At 45.6% G+C, this 20,762-nt stretch overlaps 2 protein-coding genes across 2 annotated transcripts in view; one reads left to right on the top strand and one right to left on the bottom strand.

The window, feature by feature from the left end:
• Positions 1-7,725, top strand: part of GFRA4 (GDNF family receptor alpha 4) — a 10,759-nt gene extending 3,034 nt beyond the window's left edge. The window contains exons 3-5 of the mRNA XM_008587279.1: positions 50-184; positions 874-953; positions 7,355-7,725. Coding sequence (XP_008585501.1) covers positions 50-184; positions 874-953; positions 7,355-7,456 — 317 coding nt within the window. The 3' untranslated portion in view covers positions 7,457-7,725. The remainder of the gene's footprint in view (positions 1-49; positions 185-873; positions 954-7,354) is intronic.
• Positions 7,726-9,241: 1,516 nt separating this feature from the next.
• The window catches only part of ATRN (attractin), a 37,096-nt gene continuing 25,575 nt past the window's right edge, over positions 9,242-20,762 (bottom strand). Inside the window, exons 3-5 of the mRNA XM_008587271.1 lie at positions 19,817-19,924; positions 13,973-14,087; positions 9,242-13,667 (exon numbers count right to left, since the gene is read on the bottom strand). Coding sequence (XP_008585493.1) covers positions 13,543-13,667; positions 13,973-14,087; positions 19,817-19,924 — 348 coding nt within the window. The 3' untranslated portion in view covers positions 9,242-13,542. The remainder of the gene's footprint in view (positions 13,668-13,972; positions 14,088-19,816; positions 19,925-20,762) is intronic.

Here is a 20,762-nt window from a genome sequence, read left to right as displayed (position 1 = left end):
GCCCCCCCGGGGTGGGCCGATGACCCCCCCCCCGCTGGGGTCTCCGCAGGTACCGCCGTCACCCCCAACTACTTGGACAACACGAGCGCGCGCGTGGCACCCTGGTGCGACTGCAGAGCCAGCGGAAACCGGCATGAGGAGTGTGAAGCCTTCCGGGGGCTCTTTACAAGGAACCGCTGCTTGGGTGAGGGGCCCGGGGAGGGCGTCGGGGCGGCGCTTACTGTCCTCTCCCAAGTCTTCTGGCCGGCGGGAGACCATTTTAGAGGTGAGGAAACTGAGGCTGCGGCAGCCACACAGGCACACTCCGCCCTCTGCTGTTGTCCTGCCCTGGGGGAATTGGCGCCCTGCTGTCTCCGGAGACCAGGTCACAGACCAGAAGCAGAGTCATAGGGGTGTCAAGGCTGGTGTCCTTGCGGGCAGGAGGGTGCGAGAATTAAAACAAGTTTCCGAGGACCTGGAATTGCATAGGGTGAGACTCCTGCTTTCTGCACTCCTGAGAGGGTTCCATCCTTGAGGCACTCCCAACTCCCCCCACTGGTGATCTTGCCTTTCGGGGTCTGAATATCTCAGTGATCTGGAAGTTAGGGGGCCTGAGTTTGAAGCTGACTTTGTCACTTTCTAGCTGAGAGTTAGTTAACTCTATCCTTTTTGTGTTCATCTGCAAAATGGGGTGATAATTGTCACCTTCCCTTGTGAGGATGGAAGACCATACAGTTTATGAGGCACTCAGCACAGTTGTCCTCACCATGCACCTTCCATCCCAGGAGCCAATTCTTGCATACACCAGAGGGGGTCTCCCAGTTTTTCTCCAAGGAGCTAGGCCCTGTGCTAGCGTTTCCCAGCCAAGCCTGCCCTGGACCCTTACTTCCATAGATGGTGCCATAAAGACCTTTGAGAGTGGGTGGACCCCAATCCTGCAGGACCAGCTGGACCTCCACCGGAACCCTGAGCAGGTAGGTGCAGGGAGGGGATGGTGAGCTGGCAGTTCCCACACTGTCTCCTTCCACAGCCTTTCATGCCAGGTGGGCCTCAATGGAGGCATGCATGTCCTGGGGTGGGAGTGCATGCAGAGCAGAGCCAGGCTGATTCCTCAAGGCCACACTCTGCTCCCGCCCCACAAGGTGTCCTCTGCAGTTGGGTCCCTGGAGGGGAGCTCCCTGCTCTTCATACTCCCTGTCCTGGCTCTCCAGGCCCTGCTCTGATTAGGACGGCAGACTTCGGACAACACAGCCAGCTGTGTACAGGGCCACATCTGTGGTCTTCCGTGCTACTGAAAAGGGACTGGCTTACCTCCCCAACTGGACCCAGTGCTTCTGGACACCCTGTGTGTCTGTCCCCTGGCCTAAAGGATATGGGTTGGGGACCTGACTGCAAAGCTTCTGGTTTCTCTATCAGTAGGCAGCTTGGTTGTAGGTCCCTTTCTCTGCAGATCTTGAGACAATTGGGGTCTCCCATCAGGTAGAGACAGGAGAGGGTTTCTATGGTAGCTGAGGCCCCATGGGGCCCCATCCAAACTTCCAGAATTCTAGGAAATTGTATAAGTCTCCCAAGCAGATGACAGCCTAAGGAATGCATCTGAACAGACTTGTAGGCAAGACGGCCTCTAACAGTGCAGCCTTTCTGGCCACTCTCCCAGTTAGGCATTTCCCACCATTGTACCACCTGCACCCCATGTCTAAAGTTGGCAGAGTGCTTCTCATCCATGGTTGCTGCCTGGTGGGCACCTGGAGTAAGTGAGAATCCAGTCCCCCCCTGCCTCTGCATTGTGCTGGCCATATGGCCATCTTCTCTCTGGTTGACCCCAGCACTAAGAATGGCATACAGTGCTCAATAAACCCATGTGCACTGAGACTGACCCTGTTTTCATGTGATCTGTATCCTGGGAGAGCCCAGAGACCAGGCTCTGCCACAGGGTGTGCCCCTGCTGGCCTGTGTGACCTCCGATGCCCTCGGAACATCTCTGGGCTCCATCTTCTCATCTATGGATGCTGAAATGAATTAACTCTTAGGTCCTAGTGGTAGGGACTTTCATTGTTTTCATCTATTCTTTTCTTTTCTGCTAGTCCTCAGGTAAAGACACTAAATTTCCCAGCCTCCCTTGCAGCTGTGAGATGGCCAGATGAGAGACACCAGCCAGTGTGGGCCCAGCGAGTGTCAAGGGCATTATTAAGTTGCAGTTCTGTGAAGGAGGTTGGGGAGGAGAGGGCAGAAGGATGGGGTCCAGGTATTAAGACTTCTGCAGGGCCGGCCTGGTGGCGCACTGCTACAGTGCGCCGCTTGGGAGCGCGGCAGCGCTCCCGCCGAGGGTTCGGATCCCACATACAGACTGGCCGCTCACTGGCTGAGCGAGGTGCGGGTGCAACACCGAGGGTTGCGATCCCGTTGCCGGTCCCGGTCCGGTACGAGCGCGACACTGAGGGTTGCGATCCGTTGCCGGTCACGAAAAAAGACAAAAAGGGGGAAAAAAAAAAAAAAGACTTCTGCATACTTCCTTCTTCCTCAAGAGCTTGAAGACTCCTGATGAGTGAAGTTACCATGTCTATGGGCTGTTTCCTCTCAAGCTTAGTGAGGTTTGGCAGGAGCCTTGAGACAGGTTGAAGTGGAGGCTGTGGGTGCCTTGCTCAGGGACCTCTCTGGGCCAGGGCACCCATGGCCCAGCCACTGGCAGTGGTGGCTGCTAACACAACTCACAGTGGCCCTCTTCTCTAGAAAACCCCCCCCCCCAACCAGCCTCCCAGCTTCAGTCAGGACTCTCCTGGTTGTAACAAAACAAATCAGTCTGGCTTGAGCATGCACCTGAGCAATCTGGGCCTCGGGCACAGCTATTTCCAGGGGTTCTGATGATGTTGCCTCTGCTGATCTGTGCGTGGCTTCTGTGCCCGTTTTTGTGTTGCTATAACAGAATACCCCAAACTGAGTAATTTATAAAGAAAAGAGGTTTATTTGGCTCATGATTCTGGGACAGCTATCTGGTACAGGCCTCAAGCTGCTTCTACTCATGGCAGAAAGTGGCAGGGCAGCCAGCAGGTGCAAGATCACATGCCAAGAGGAAGCAAGAGAGAGAGGGAGGGGAGGTGCCAGGGTCCTTTAAACAACCAGCTCTCATGGGAACCAATAGAGTGAGAACTCACTCACTACCTTACCCCCACCAGGGAGGGCATTCATCTATTCATGAGGGATCCACCCCTATGACCCATACACCTCCTAGCACTGCCACATTGGGGATAAGTTTTCAAAATGAGCTTTGGGGGGACAAACATATCCCAACTATATCAGCTTTCCTCTACAGCCAGGCAGGCTCTCACCGAGGGGTGGGTAGGACTGACACCAACAGCTCCAGGTTAACAATCTCTCCTTTTAGCAATCTCAGGAGAGAAAGGCATCTCTCTTGCCCAGCATTCATGGACTGTCCCAGGCAGGACCCTGATGGGCCCAGCGTGGGTTATGGGCCTCTTTACTATGGCCTGACATTAGCCCACCAGGATCACATAGAATGGGAGGAATGGTTTTCCAAAGAAAAAGGAGTGTTGGGTCAAGTGAAGCTAAGTCCAAGCCCTTCTTATCTCATGAAGAGGGAATATTCTCAACGACCTACACGTGCACAGCAATGGACACCTGAAAGTGGGTTGAGTAGAGATGGTTGGGGGATGGGGGCAGGGGAGTGAAAGCATCGCCTTGCCCTGGTCACCATCACATGGTAAGCTAAACTCAGAATTAAATGTCTGCTAAATGATTTACCTTATGTGAGTGTGTTAAACTCTACTCCGTTTTTGACTCAGATAATTAGAGTAAAATATTGACATTAAAAAAAGTGGAAATGATTCCAAATAACAATAGAATTCTAGATAAAAAAATATATAGGCAAGTACCTCCCGAAAGATTGGGAAGATTAAGTAAACAGAATCTATTTGAAAATAGTAACATTATTCCATGGCTGCTGGTGGTCCCAAAGATATGTCCATGTCCTAATCCCTGGAACCTGTAAATGTTACTTTATACAAAGGCAAAAGAGGGAGTATTGCCTTATAGGACAAAAGATGTCATTTAGTTATGCATCTTAAGAGGAGGAGCTTATCCTGGATTATCTGAGTGGGCCCTCAATGCAATCCCACGTATCCTTATAAGAACGATGGACAGAGACTAGACACAGACAAATAGGAAGAGGTGGCATGGAGACAGAGGCAGAGATTAGAGTGATGCAGCCACAAGCCAAATAGAAGCAAAAGAGCAGACAAGGCACACATTTTCCCCCAGAGCCTGCGAAGGGAGTGCAGCCCTGCCAGCACCTCAGTGTCAGGCTGCTGGCCTCCAGAACTGTGGGAATAAGCTCCTGCTGTTTTAAGCCACGAAGACTGTGGTATAGTCAGCCCTCTGTATCCGTGGGTTCCAATCTATGAATTTGTCCAACCACAGATCGAAAATACGGTATTTGAAAAAACAAAAAACGGTACAATAAAGAATACAAAATTTAAAATGCAGTATAACAACTATTTAAATAGCATTACTTGTATGAGGTATAAGTAGTCTAGAGATATAAAATACATTGGGAAGTATGCATAGGTTATATACAAGTACTAAGCCATTTTATATCAGGGACTTGAGCATCTGTGGATTTTGGTATCTGAGGGGGGCGTCCTGGAACAGGTCCCCTGTGGATACTGGCAATTTGTTATGGCAGCTCCAGGGAACTAATAGTGTTGTCTAAGGTTGTTAGAGTTTGTTTCTGTCACTTCTTCCTAAAAAGGTCCTGGTCTATACATGGTGTTAAGTCTGGCCACACGCTCTGAGGCTGAGTCCAGCTGGGGCCCCCATGACCAGGAACAGGTTATGCCTTTTTCCTCCACATCTTAATGTCAGCCTCGGTGTCCACTAGGTAGCTGTCACTCACATGTATGCACTCTTGGCCCTGGACTATACCCATGAATAGGTCTCTGTTACCTGTTGCCAACATTGAACCCCCAACCAGCAGGTGGCTGGGGGTGAGGGTGAAGCAGAAAGGCAGGTGTTAGAAATATCTGTGGATTTATTGGTGGAAACTTCACGGCTCATGAATGGCGCCTGGCTTGGAGCCCAGTGTCTAGGTGCAGAGTTAATGTGGAAATCACTCACTGACCACCCCTCTTCCCCACCCTCCCCAAGTAAGTCAGGTCAGGCTAAGCTCACAGAGCCAGCCCATTTTTGCAGAAAGTGTGGACACTGACTGGTGAAGTTTTCAGAAGGCCAGGAAGACAGAACTGTGTAGGGCTTCAGAGCGGTCTCCCAGCTGGACAGCAACTTGCCAGTGAGCCTGGCATGCCTATGAAAGGAGGTGAGGACATGGCCCTGCCTTCCTGGGCTGCAGGCTTGGGAAGACCTGGGTTGAAGGATGTCTTGGGAAGCTGTTCTGCCAGGCACACATCACTCCACACACAAATGAGCCTCCGACCCAAGGCAGAAGATACAGAGAGAAAAATTAAGATGAGTACACACCCAAGAAAATAAAATACACACACACAAACTCTCAAACTGAGCCCTCAAGGGAAACAAATTAAGCAAACGAGGAGGAAAGGCTTATAGGGTATGCAACCCTGTCCAGCACACTTCATATGGTCGTTGGGATCATCTGGTCTAATCCCTTTCTTGTGCTGGGGGCACAGGATGGAAGGAAATTCTTGCCAGTCATGTTACACAGTAATGCAGGGCTGCAGGATGTGTGTCTGTACAGACGTGGCCCATCCAGTGGAGTTGGGGACTCATGCTGGAAATGATGTGGTATGGGTGACAGAATTTTCAACGATGACCAGCTTATGGTAAAGTTTTTAGGAAAGCAATTTCAGTCTTCCCTTGGTTTACATAATTGTATTTCTGGAAAACTGACTGTATTAAACCAGCTCTCAAATACTTTGTGTTTACAACAGGATTAGGTTCTACACTAAAATAATTAGAAACAAACTTTTTCATCTACACACATACCCAGCAATATGTTTGAAAACTGGGTAGGATGTGGGTCAATTCTAGTCTTGCACATCACAAGGATGTCCACCTTCCAGGCGACCCCTAAATCACAGCAGCACCTCCCTCATCAATGGGATAATCAAAATCATCCCACATACTGCCACTGTCAGACCCACTGGGCGTGCTGCCACCGCAGGGCCTCTGCATCTGCTGCTCTGTTTGCACTGCTCTTCTTGCAGACGTCCTCAGTTCCCCCTCCCTCCTTCATTCAGCTCTGCTCAGCTGTCACCTGGTCAGAATGACCTTCCCCAGCCACACTACCTTAAGTAGCAACCCCCCCAGCACTTCCTACCCCTAACCTTACTTTTACCTTTCTTCATGGAACTTATCATGTGATAAGTTTTATTTTATTTATTGTCTCCTCCACTAGATTGTAAACTTCTCAAGGACAGGAATTTTTTTGTTTTGTTTGCTGCAGAATCTCTGGTCCCTGCACAGTGCCTAGCCCTGTTTGTGCTCAATATAAATTTGTTGAATGACTAGATGAATAAATCTAGGTGAATGCTAATTAACTCATTTAGGCAGGGTAAGAAAAGATATCTAATGTCACTAACTTTGGTCTTTAAGGCTCTGTTTCCACAAGTCATTCAGGGACCCAGACTCCTTCAGTCCTGTTGCACAACCATCTTCCACATGAGCCTACGAGGTTCATGGAGAGAGTGGAGGAGACGCACTCACTCTTAACTGCCCTAACAAGGAAGTGACAAATCACAGGTGAGGACTGGGTGCATGGCTCCACCCAGATGCCATGGCCCAGGCAATGCATTTGAAGCTGTGGACTCAGGAAGAGGATACTGTGTGGTAAGCATCCAGCCAGTCTCTGGCAGTTTGCTGTTCTGGTGATGGTAACCCATTTTGTTCTTCCTTCCCCGCATGGGACACAGGCACCCTCTTGTAGGAGAACAATACAAGGTCCCATCCCATACAGACTGCCAGGTGATGCAGTCTTCCTCAGGTGGTTCTTTGGAGTCCTACGACTCGGACTTAACTTATCCACCCCATCCCACAACAGGCAGTGGTGAGACCAGACAGGACACCCACATAAACCCTCTAGTGCAGGAAGGAGTAGGGTGGCACTCACACACAGCAATCACTGGTCTACAGCACGTCTGCGATCCTCCTAGGCCCTGCCCTTGGGTGGGGGAAGTCCGTCCTCAAGCTCAGTTCTGCTCTCTGGGCCACATCTGAGGTGCCACTGTGTTGTAAGCCCTCTCTGGACACAGCTCTCACAACTATCTTCTTGCCTGAGGGTGTTTTAAGGATTCCTCAGTAGTCACAGGGTTGTTTTTTTGGTTGTTGTTAAGGCCATGCTAATGGTTTCTTGAAGTGACTATATCTTTTATTATCTCTTGTTTTCCAGGCAGTGACTGCACTCATGGCTCTTTCCTGGACACAGTTCTCAGCCAGCTTTATTTCTTTGCTTCCTTATCCACATGCCTCTTCCTCAAGATGGTGGCCTTGATGTTACCAGGCTTAAGTGGGAAGCCCACACCCTCCATCTGATTTTCACCACGAGGCCAAGTCACTGTGTCCCACTGAGTCTCACTGGGTCTCTGCTGCTCACAAGCATGTTACTGTTTGGAGACTAGAGGCAGTTTCCAACATCGCAAGGCCCTGGATCTCAGGTCTCTCCACCCCCTTGCCCTTCTGCTCATAAACTGGCTAATTCTTTCTTGAACTCTTCTTTCTTGTGAAGCCTTGCCAAAAGCAGCCAATAAAAATCAACACATACAAAGTTTTGGTTTTTTTCCAACTTCTTCCCCTCAAGCTGAAAATGAGGTGGACACGTAGTTTGCTTTCCAAGTAACCGAACATAACAGCCTTCCCAGATGTTTTGCCACCACCTGGCAAGGACCTCCAGCTGTCCAGCCTGCTGTATGTTTTCACACTGCCACCACCTGACCACAAACTAAGCCAATAAATGCCACGTATTTTAGGCTTTGATTACAGGTACATTGCGTTTCAAGGTACCGATCTGTGTATTAGTAAGAATAAGAAAAGCTGACTGTGGTAACAAAACCCTAAATCCCAGTGGATCAGTGGAGTAAAATTTGCTTTTCAGTGATGTAAAGACTAACACAGCTCATGCTGATCAGGTGGTGCCTCCAAGTGGTTACACAGGGACCCACATTCCCTGTAACACCTTTAACATGTGGCCTCCAGGGAGAGTCCCACGTGGGAGCAGTTTATATGCCAAGTTTGGAACTGGTGTACATCACTTCTTCCAACGTTTCATTGGCCACGGCCCAGTTTGGCCCCAACCTCACTGCAAGGGGGCTGGGGAATGTTGACCTGTGGGTCCGACAGCAAAATATAGCAGGCTTGGTGAATACACATTGTCTCTGTCACAGTGCCACCAAATCACAGGTTTTTATCCTGTCGGAAACTGTTGATGACTCCCACAGCCCTCCATGGAAGAGTTTCAAGGTCCTTCCTAACTTGGTTGCAGCGATCAGTCCAACTCAAGCCTGGTGGGCAGGCCTCCCTGCGCTCCCACCCCTCCCCTGCTCGGGCCCTGGCCCTAGTCCCCTGGTGCCACATCACCCTCCTCTACAGGAGTGACTGCCCTTCTTTGTGTTTCCTTCTACTTTCAATGACGTCTCTTCTGGAAGTGCTAGCACTGGGAATCTGCACTCTGCACCAGGGTGTGGAATACAATCCTCTCACCCCCATTCTGAAGGCAGGGGCCAGATAACGTGGGCCTGGGCCTGCAGAGAGCCCACAAACAGGGCTTTGTGAATGGAAATAACTTTATCAAGAATTCAAGACCAAGGATAACACTGTAGCCATGGGGGACTAGACCTGTCACAATTCCTGAGATTCAGCAGTTTGGAGAACCTAGAGAGACGTTCAGGAGCCCATGAGGAGATGGAGAAGCAGAGGGCTAAAGGAGCAACTGGAGGCAGCAGCCTGGTTAATGGAGGAGGAGAAGGCAGGTAATGGTTCACACCTTGACTGCTCAGACCTGATCCTCACCCCCCACAGTACTTGTTCCTGTGTGCTGGTAGAGTTGCTCTGTGGGTACACACAGGCTACTGCGGGGATGTCAGGAAGTCATCGGGTCACAGGTCCCCCCACAGGTGGCTTTACACCCCCACCTGCATGACTGCCAAGTGCTTCCCCTCAGGCAGTCTGAAAACAAGTAAACATTTTAAACACTTTCCCCCCTTTCCTTAAGGTTCTAATGACCAAAATGTAAATATAAGCAAAGCAAAACCAAAATTAAATACTCAGAAGAAAAACCACATTTTTACCAGATCTACTTTTATTTCAGAAGGAAGTTTGTATTATAGTATTTACTTTTGTTTATATACAAGTTCTTCACATTTGTGTTTAAAATGCACAGACCTCCCTTAATTCTCTGTTCCTGCTTAAATTAGCTGTTATTTTACAATACAAAAAATACCAAAAAATTGCAGTCCTAAATGTATGTATAACACCCACAATCCCCAGCAATGGAATAGTTTACAATACTTACTCCATATTTACATGAGTGCAAGAGATGCTGAATTATACATATTAACAAACTAAGCTTGAATCCAAACAAACAACAAGAAAAAAAACTGTAAATAACTATAAAACGAAAACATTTCCAGAGCCAGAATTAGTTCAACGAAACAGGCTTCACTAGTGTTTAGAATTTTTGTGCACAAGTTCAGTTACTGAAAGTTGATTCCATTATTGCCTGAAAAGAGAAGGCGCCAGTTCTCGTCTCCATTCCAAAGCATCTCCCTTCAGGAAGGGTGTTCGAGAATCTGAGCAACTCGACTCATCGAGGGCCATGTCTTTTGGTGGGCCTGGCTATTTGAAACCATCATGGTGTTCTTTATGGTTGGAGCCAAGTTTGGTCAATGGGATAAACATTTCAGACGGGAGCCAAGGCATACCCTGAGGACAGGAGGCCTCTACCTTCTGGTTCCGCAGGAGGAAAGATCTGATGGCAGGGGTGTGAGGAGTTAGATTTTATTGTTATTTCTACAGAGCAGCTTTTACTTCTGAGTCACTGCCACAGCACTGGCTTAAGTTAGTAAGTGTTTAGTAAATATCTGTTGAATGAATGGATCAAGGGGGTTCATGAAAATGACAGCACCCAAGGAAGTAAATCCTCCACTCCCTACCTCCAATACACTCCATTAAGCTGAAAGAGCAAGATTTGCACTGGAAGGTAAAATGTTGTTTTCCTACCAATTTTTTACCCCAGATTTCCTAGTGTGTCTCTAATCTTGCATCTCACCCACAGATATAGTACTTTCTTCTGCTGACAGCCTTCTGTTCAGCACTTCCTTGCCTCTGGGTTAGCTCAGGGGAGTATGCGTTGCATTCTCTCACCTCCTCCCACCTTTACCGGTGATCCTCAGAGGAAAGCACAGGCTTCTCCCCAAGTTGTGTGGAGAGAGACGGGGGAGGTGGACAGGAATCCAAGGTGTGTGCAATTCTCCATGAGGAAATGGGAGCTATTTATCAAAAAACTAGCCTCCCCACTCCCACCCCCAGTTTTCAGGATAATAAACTATAGTCCTGGGAAATGGTCATTCAAAATGGAGAGAAAATCACGACAAAATGCAGCCTGGAGAACCCCTCTTTGGAAAGTCTAATTTCCACAGGCTATAGTCTTTGAACTCAAAGACTAAGAAAAACATTTCTCAGGATGTGAGAGGTCATCCTTTGCCACCAAGAGTACCAAGAAACTGCCGGAAAGATTCATGATAAGCTTGCAGAGACTCCTGCTTCCTTGAATCTCCTTATACACACTGTTGTTTAAAGAGATTCACCGCCTGACTTTTCATTTGCATTCTGATAGGTGAGTCCTGTTTCAGAGTTATCTAATTGGTACCAGATGCACTGAACACATCAACGCCATGGGGATGTATTTCCAGGCTTTGTTATTAACATATCAGGGCCTGATGAGAGGACTTCTCAGAACTTAGATATTCAGTATATGGCACAAAAACATATTAGGTGAAACTTAGACATAGTTATGTTTGATAAAAATACATTAAGATATTTTTCTGTTTTATGTACACTCCGAATGTGTGAACATTCTGGACACTACTGTATAGTTATGTACAAGTGCAAGATCAATGTTTCCATGATTATTTTATATACAGGCTCTCCTGTGACACAGTTACCAGATGATGGCCCATTCCCTTTTGGTGACTGGACCTATGATGGCCCATTCCCTTTTAGTGACTGGACCTAAGCTGAGCTCCTCTTCCTCCCTTGCCACCCCTTCTTCTGCCTCGAGCCTGGAGGAAGCTATTTGCTGTTGGCTGCAAAGGAGAAGCAGGTGGATTCAGCTGTTTCTCCATTGTTGGAGCAGAATTAAACTTCACTTACTCCTTCCTTTCTTTTAAAAAATAAACATTATCTTTTAGGAAAAAACCAAAAAGACATAACCAGGTGGCTGTGGGTCATGGTGCATGTTATTTCAAGGCATGGGACTAACAAGGGGAAGAGTCTTCTTTGGCCAAGTAAAACCTGGCCCCTTGAACAAACAAGGAAGATCTTCCTGGTAGGAGGACAGTCCTCAATGGCCTCCCTCCTCCTTTGTCCAGAGGCCTCACAGTAGTTACAGGGGTGAAGAGCCCATCCACTAAAGGCTCTCTGTGGGTGCTGCGTTCTGGGGTCTTTACTAGAAGTGTCTGCTCTTTAACAATGATGTGAAAAAGAAGCTTTTTGAAAGGTGAGTCTCGAGTAGAGGTGTCTTGTGCATCAGTGTTTTATAATTCAGCTTCCTCGAAAACATCTTTCCAGGCAGTTCTTCATGGGAGTGGGGTTATTGTGTTGGGGAAGAGATAATGCTCCCTCTCCAGGCACTGCATTCAAAGATGAAATGCCACAGTTTTTCCTTTTAGTATTAATTTCTTCAAATTCATAAACTTGAGAACTGCTGTCCAGAGGTCCATCCCAATAGGGTAATGCCATATAATCCCAGGCTTTGAAGTAGAAGAGAGACCTTGGGAGGCTGCTGCATAATGCCACAATACAGAGCACCATAAATGGGGAAAACATAACATCCAGGCAGTGCCCTGTGGGATAAGAGCAGGGAACCGTTCCACCCCTCTTAAATTTGGTCATTTTCCATTTAGTAGTTTTCCTTCCTTGCCTATTTTTTCCATGTGCCCTTCACCCTTAGTGTTCACTGCCCTCCTCGTAGCCACCAATGGGTCTGGGAAGGAGGATGCGTGGGCCGAGCCCCTCCTGGGGGAAAGGGAGCAAACAGCTCCAGGTCCTTCTCCAGGCTTTCAGCAGGTTCTGCCCAATAACAGGAGGCTGTCCCTCTCCTGACATCTGATTCCATCCCCAGACAGAGAATAACCCGCAAGTTCACAACAGGCTACAGGAACACAGAGTCACTCTGATTCAGGGATCCCAAGTGCTCTTGATGCTCTTTTCTGCTCAAAGGAGACATGTGACATGAGTGAGTCCCTCTGTGGTACCCTGGCAGGAGGAGGCCAGAGGGCCAATCAAATATCAGGCCTAGAGTGACAGGGGGTGATGGGGTGGGAGGGCGCTTGGGGACTGAGCCTTCTTGACAGTGTCTTTTTAGACAATAAAAACAGAAGCTTTCACAGTTTATTTCTGCTTTCCTCTCAGTCCCTGCTGCTAGATCAAATGTTCCTTGGGGTGAGAAAATTCTTTCCTGGCTGCAAATTAGATTTTAGAAAAAGATGAGATTGCCAATGGTAGCTATTTAAATTTTACAAGAATGTAGGAATGCAACTATGTAAAAACTCAGGCTTATTAACTTTCCAATTGCTAGATCTATTTGAAGTCTAGGCACTTAGTGTGTGTTAGTGTGTGTGTGTGGAGGGGAGAGGTAGGGAGGGAGAGAAAAAGGGAGGAAGAAAGAGAATTTCAAGTGGATTAAGACTAAATTAAGTCGCTATAGAAAACTACCTATTACATCAGTTTACATTCTAAGTAACACTGCTGACCTTGACATTTAAAATAGCCCCCTTCTATCCTAGTTTGATATGATTCAAAAGAGATGGACCATTATTAATTCTCTACTAGAAAAAAGCTACTCCCTGGAAGAGAGATATATGCCTAAATTGTGCAAGAATAAATAGCACGTCTTTAAAAAAAGATAACAGGCTTCAGATGAAAACAAGTTAGTTCATCTGACTAGTTTTTAAAAGACCATGTTCAAGAACACCTGATGACAAATGTCTACCTGTAAACACGCCATCATTTGTTTTTTGCACAGCTGAGACAGTCCCAAGAACAGTTTCCACACGTGAACCTGACTGTCATTCCTAGCGTTCTCACTGGCTCTACACCGGTCTCCTCCAGCAACAATCAGATCATCCCTGGACCTGTTTTTAAATCAATTTCCTATGCAAAAGTCAAAGGTTAGATGCTGGAACACGGATGGGAGAAACCGTCAAAAAAAGCTTGTGATCATGCAGATGAGTCAGATGCTTTGAGGGTTTCCAGTCTTCGGCCTGCACTGCACAGTCACTTCCCCGCCTGGCCCTCCCCTGCCGATGGCTCCGGTGTGCCACACACTTGGGCATGCGCGCAGGAGAGTCCCTGGGCCCAGCCTCAAATGCAGGTTCCAGGCTGGGCAGGGGGCTGCTGCTTCCGGTTCCTCACAGCTCCTGACTTCTCTTTGTATACTATTGGCATCTGCTGAGAAATGTCTACCAGGGCACTGGCCACAGCAAGACCTTGGGAGAACCCACAGAGGGAACGTGTGTTAAGGAGCAGCTTGCTTTTATTTTGTTTTTAAAGATAATTTTAAAATTTCCTTTTACATTCCCATGGTGAAAAAACAAACAAAAACCCAAATAAGGTATATAGACAAAAAGGCCCCACACTCTTCCCCAGGGAAGGGAATGGTGACCTCAGGAAAACAGTGCTGGGAACAATGGGATTATCTCACCTAATCCTTGCCACACCTTTATATCCAGTTCTCTGTACTTAGCTCCTTCCCACATCTAAAACATGTTTGTCACCAACCCCATCTACTTACCCGACTGCCCAGGGGGAGGGATTCCATCTAGGCCTCGAGGGAGCCTCACAAACACAGAAAGGACAGCAGCTTTGTTGCCAAAACATGGCTCCAGTGCAATGGGTTTGGGAACAGTCTGGCAAAAGAAAACAAGAAATTACCTAATGAGGTGTTTCTCAAGCTTTAACATAACATGAACCATGTTAAGATCATTGGTGCTTACAAAGACGATCAATTTTAGGTATGTAGAAAAAGACATCACAGTTTTTAAGATAAAGAAAATGGTACAGGAAAGCTAACAGTAATCACTGAACATCAGTGAGAGGGATGGTATTGCTTGCTACCTTCCTCAGAGGTTTCCACATCCACCTTCCCAAAGAACTGCTTGAACTGTACAGAAGGGTCCACATCTAGATGGGTTTTTTTGGGCTCTGTATTTTTACTCAACTTGAAATCCTAACTCATAATTGTAGGTCAGAGGAATGGCAGTGATTGTTTGGTAGATTTGTAAGATAGTTCTGCATACCTGACTCAAACAGAGACCTGGCCATTATGGAGACTTTCTTTTTTTTCAATTCAGACTTGCTTCATCTGTCCTTCAGACACTAAGCAGAGGAGACTGCTGGACGTAAAAGCTTGTAAAAGCTGGATGCCTGACCAAATGGATTCCTCATACCTACACTTCGGATGCACTGGGCTGTGGAAAATGTCTCATTTTCTGTTGCAGCCTTTAGATGTGATTTGTAAAGATGCCCCTGCACCAGTATTAGTTTCTATTGCTATGTAACAGATTACTACAAACTTAGGTGCTTAAAACAGCACCCATTATTATCTCACAGTTTTATAGGCCAGAAGTCCAGGCAAGTACTATAGGGTCCTCTGCTTACAGATACTGGTCTGTTCATGTCTTCCATCAGTTCTGGAAAATTCTTAGCTATCATTTCACGAGGGTCTCCCAAGGCTGAAGTCAAGTTGTTGGCTGGGCTGGGCTCTTATCTGGACATTCTGGGAAAGACTCTGCTTCAAAACTCATTTGAGTTGTTGGCTGAATCCAGTTCTTTGCAGCTGTAGGTCTGAGGTCCTCATTTCCTCTCTTCTCTTTGAGGCCACCCACGTTCCTTCTCATGCAGCCCCCTATATCTCAAACCAGTGATGTGTGTCAAGCCCTTCTCATGCTTGGAATCTCTCTGGCTTCCTCTTCTACTACCAACTAGAGAAACTTTCTTTGTGTCTTAAGGTCAACTCCCTTGGGACTTTTACTCCATCTGCAAAATCCCTTCACAGCGGTACCTAGAACAGTGTTTGACTGAATAATCAGAAACCCTGGGGCCCATCTTTAGAATTCTGCCTAAACGCACCCACAAATATGTTATCAATTTCTTCAATTTAGATGAAGAAAATCATTCTCAGTACCACTCTGGGTGTGGCACAGGGAGCTGACCAGATGGGTGAAATGGCAGAAGCAGGAAAATCAGTTATGAGGCAAATGCAAGAATCCAGGTGAGAGATGACGGTGAGAGGTGACAGTGGCAAAGGTGATGCCCAGTGGCTGAGAAGTATTTTTGAAGACAGTCAAGAAGATTTGCTGATAGAATGACTGTCCAACGAGAGGATGATTTTGGCCTGAGCAATCAGAATGATGGAGGTGATATTTACTGAGTGGGGGAAGATATGACAGAGGAGCAGGTCTGGAGAATAAATACTGAGAGCTCAGATTGGACATGTTAAATTTGAGATGTCTGTTAAGACATCCTAGTGGAGACACTGAGTAGCAATTGATATATGAGTTGGAGGCTCACAGGAGCAGTTCGGGCAGAGATGATCATGGTGTTCTATAGCCTTGATAAATAAGATCATCACGGAGTAGGTGTAAAAGACAAGAGAAGGGGCCGAAGACTGAGCCTGAGGTATTCCACTGTTAAAAGATGTTGGGGAGGGGCTGGACAGTTAGCTCAGGTGGTTTGGCACCAGCCAGCTGCCAAAAAAAAAGAAAAGAAAAAAAATGGGTAAATAAAGACAATAATTGAGCAAAGACCACTGAACAAGAAGAGCCAACCAAGCCAAGTGTGTGGTGCCCTGGAAGTCAAGAAAGTGTTTTAAGGAGCAACTAAGTGTGTCATATGCTGCTGACATATACAGTTTTGTTCAGTACTTTAGGTTTGTCTATTTTTTTTTTTGCAGCTGGCCAGTACAGGGATCCGAACCCGTGACCTTGGTGTTATAAGGCTGAGCTCTAACCAACTGAGCTAACCAGCCAGCCCTGTCTATTTTTTTAATCCCACAAATGATTACTTTATGAGGACAATGTTTATTTAGATTTATGTACATGTTAACAATTTTATTTACTTAAAATTGTCTGTCCTCCTGGGGGTAATTTTCCTCTTTGTAGCACATCCTTTAGACATTTCTTTTGTATAGATGTGTTGGTGGCAAACTCTCAGTTTTTCTTGTACTCTGAAGATACCTTTATTTCATCCTTGTTCTTGGAAGGTACATACTGGGCACACTATTCTAGGCTGGCAGTTCTTCTCTTTCATTACTTTGAAGACATTTTCTCACTCTCTTCTGGCTTCTGGTATTACTAGAGAGAAGTCAGCTATCAGTTTGTCATTCCTTTGTATGTGATCTATCCTTTGTCCCAATTTCTTTAAATTGTAAAATACAGGTATAATTTACCATCTTAACGATTTTTAAGTGTGCCGTTCAGTGGTGTTCATACTGTTGTGCAACCATCATCAACGTCCACCTCCACAACTTTTTTCATCTTGCAGAACTGAGACTCTGTACTCGATAAACACTAACTCCCCATTTTCCCCTCCCCCCAGCTCTCTAGCAACCATTCTACTTTCTGTGTCTCTGAACTTGATTACTCTAGGTAGATACCTCATATAAGTAGAATCATACAGTATTTGTCCTTCTGTGACTGGCTTATTTCACTCAGCATAATGCCCTCAAGGTTCATCCATGTTGTAGCATGTGTCAGAATTTCCTTCCTTTCTAAGGCTGAATAATATTCCATTGTATGTTTATATCATATTCATCTGTCAATGGACACGTGGGTTGCTTCCACTTTTTAACTTTGGTGAATAATGCTACCATGAACTTTGGTGTACAAATATCTGAGACTATGCTTTCAATTCTTTTGGGTATATGTCCAGAAGTGGAAATGCTAGACCATATAGTAATTCTATTTTTAATTTTTTAGAGAATAGCGATATTGTTTTCTACAGTGGCTGCATCATTTTACATTTCTACCAATGGTGCATAAGGGTTCCAGTTTCCCAACATTGTAGGTGATCTTTTTTCCTCTGGCTGATTTTAAGATGTTCTCTGTTCTGCAGTTTCACTATCACAAATCCAACAGTCGTTTTCTTTCCTTCCTACCCTCCCTCTTTCTTATTTTAATTCTACTTATGATATGTTTTACTTTTGGAATCTGTATATTCATGTTTTCCATCAGTCTGGAAAGTTCTCAGCTACCATCTCTTTGAATATTGCCTCTCATCCATTCATTTGTTCTGGGACTCTGAAAATATATATTTGGATCTTCTCATTCTATCCTCTTATTCTTATTATCTGTCATATTTTCCATCTCCTTGTCTCTCTATGCTGTATTCTGTATATTTTTTCAGATTCATCTTCCAGTTCATAAATTCTCTCCTATGTCTGATGTGCTGTTTAACATGTAAATTCAGGGCCAAGTCAGTGGCGCACTTGGGAGAGTGCGGCGCTGGGAGCACAGCGACGCTCCTGCCGCGGGTTCGGATCCTATATAGGAATGGCCGGTGCTCTCCCTGGCTGAGCGCGGTGTGGGTGACACCACACCAAGGGTTGCGATCCCCTTACCGGTCACGAAAAAAGACAAATAAAATAAAAAATAAATAAAAAAGAAACTGCTAAAATTTTTTTTTAAAAAGGGGCCGGCCCGTGGCTCACTTGGGAGAGTGTGGTGCTGATAACACCAAGACCATGGGTTCGGATCCCATATAGGGACGGCTGGTTTGCTCACTGGGTGAGCGTGGTGCTGACAACACCAAGTCAAGGGTTAAGATCCCCTTACTGGTCATCTTTAAAAAAAAAAAAAAAAAAAAAAAGGGGACCGGCCGGGTGGCGCACTGGATAAGTGCGCCGCTTGGGAAGCGCGGCGGCGCTCCCGCCCGAGGGTTCGGATCCCACATACAGACCTGTTCCCGCTCACTGGCTGAGCGAGGCGCGGGAGCAACGCCGAGGGTTGCAATCCCGTTGCCGGTCCCCGGTCCGGTACAGGGGCAACACTGAAGGTTGCAATCTGTTGTCGGACACGGAAAAAGACAAAAGACAAAAAAAAAAAAAAAAAACACCACGTAAATTCAGTTATTTATTTAAAAATTTCCAACTACTGTAATTTTCATTTCTAGAAGTTTCATTTGGTTTTTTCAGATCTTCTTGGCCATTCTTGACTCTTATGGCTTCCTCATCTTTATTATTCCACCTTGTATTTCTTTAAATATTTCAAACATAGTTATATTTTATTCTTCAGATGTCAATTCTAACACTTGAAGTGCTGTCTAAATCCATCATCTGTTGTTCCTGCTGACTCTTATTCATGGTGGCTTGCCTCTTCTTGTCCTTGGTGATCTTTAATTACATGATCTTGATCTGTGCAAATCCTACAGGGCTGAATTGGGGATATTTTCCTACAGAGAAGAAATGCATCTCCTTAAGCTGGGAGTCATGGAGTGTTAACAATCTGGAACCACTTTAGACCACTCATGGTTCTGGTTTTGGTTCATGATTTGTTCTTAAAGCGTAGGGAAAAGAGAGTAGTCCCTGGAAAATTAACCTACTTCCTATGAACTCAGTAATGCTTTAATAAATAGGTTCTATTCTGGACATAACTGTTTCCCTAGAGTATCTGAAATATTTTGTCATTTTTCTGAAAGAGAAAGTCTTATCACTTTCTTTATCATTTGGGGGGGTGTCCAGAAATATTTATTTTCTACAGAATTACCTACTAAACTATGATTCTGCTGCTTTAGCAGAATCAGCAGAATTGGCAGAATCAGCAGAATTAGAATAGCTATTGGCCTATTTACTCAACAAATTGGGGTTTAAGGAAAAAAATCCCCCAAATATAATTATAAATAACAATGATTCACTTTAGCTATTTTCAAATAAAAGTTTTAAAGTATTATGCCACAGAATACTTACAAGAATATCAGACAAATCGTTTATATTTAAAAATCCCCAAACACAAAACTGCTTAATGACATGACATAAAGATGGGAAAATGAAAGTGAAAGAATACCTGACAACTTCAGTGCTTTGGCTTATTGTTAAAAGAAAGAGAAAAAATAAGAGGTAATTGTAGTGGATTATGTCCCCCCAAAACTCACTGGAAGCTTGAATTGTGTCCCCAAAGTTTTATATATTAGAAACTCAGCCCCCTCTGTGGATGTTAAGAGGGTTGGGAAACCCTATTTGGTAATTAAAGGTGGAGCCTTGAAGAGGTGATTGGTGTGTAGGACCATGCAGTAGTGAATGGATTAAAAATGGTGGTCAGGGGCGTGGTTCTGAGGGCTTTAAAAGAAAAGAGTCAGTCTATCTTGCTCTCTCTGTTCTCTCTGCTTCCACCATCTTGCCATGTGAGGGATCAGTGACACTACCACCAAATGTGTTCCTTGGACTGTGGATTTCCAAGTCTCAGAAACTGTAAGCAATAAATTTCATTTTCTTTATAAATCACCCAGTTCTGTGTATTTTGTTATATAAACAACAGAAACGGACTAATACAGTAATGAAGTAAGATTCTTGCTCCCTCTGGTTTTCCAGACTTAGAAGTCTGAGTTTTAAAAAGTTATAAGGAGTTTTGAATCATATTCTCACCTTTATACTCCCCCCAATAAGATCAGGAGGCTCTTCATCTGTTTCCAAGGCAACGTTTACGGAGGCAAAGGGACGGCTGGCCATCTGTTGCATCTCCCGAAGAAGTTGCTAATGAATAATGTAGCAAGCATTAATGCAACAAGTACTGAGGGGATTTTATTAGTGAATACTACATATGAAAAATATCTCATCCTGTTTGATTCAAACAAATCCAATCCAAAATGATATTTTTGTGACAGTTGATGAAAACTAGACCTGGGCCAGTGTTAGATAACATTAAAAATTATTAAATTTTGTTGGATGTGATAACAGTGTTGTTATATTTTTAGACTCCTAATCTGTTAGAGATACTCATACATACTAAAGTACTGGTGGATATAATGCTGTGATGTCTTCTTGTTTAAATAAGATGATGTAGTCCTAACGCCTTATATTTCTATTACTAGATTCAAGTCAGGCTTTCTTCCTGTTGAACCCTGAACCAGGTATTCACATAGCAACGAAAACCTGTCCCTTGTTACACAGTACATAGGAACTGAGAGAATTCTTCATTCAAAGTGGCGGTACAAGCTAAAAACAAACAAACCTGAGGGACAAACAGAGGCTCTGGATTTAGGGACGTTTGGCTGTGAATCCCTGCTCCAACACTCTCCAGCTGTGTAACCAACCTTAAGAAAAGTGGTTAAGGGCCGGCCCGTGGCTCACTCGGGAGAGAGCGGTGCTGATGGCACCAAGGCCATGGGTTCGGATCCCATATGGGGATGGCCGGTTAGCTCACTGGGTGAGTGTGGTGCTGACTACACCAAGCTAAGGGTTAAGATCCCCTTACTGGTCATCTTTTTTTTTTTTTTTTGTCTTTTTCCGTGTCCGGCAACAGATCGCAACCCTCAGTGTTGCCCCCGTACCGGACTGGGACCGGCTATGGGATCGCAACCCTCGGTGTTGC

This window comes from Galeopterus variegatus, unplaced genomic scaffold, assembly GCF_000696425.1.
Source record: "Galeopterus variegatus unplaced genomic scaffold, G_variegatus-3.0.2 Scaffold4330, whole genome shotgun sequence".
In the NCBI taxonomy this organism is placed as follows: Eukaryota; Metazoa; Chordata; class Mammalia; order Dermoptera; family Cynocephalidae; genus Galeopterus; species Galeopterus variegatus.
This window is presented reverse-complemented; position numbering and strand designations above follow the sequence as displayed.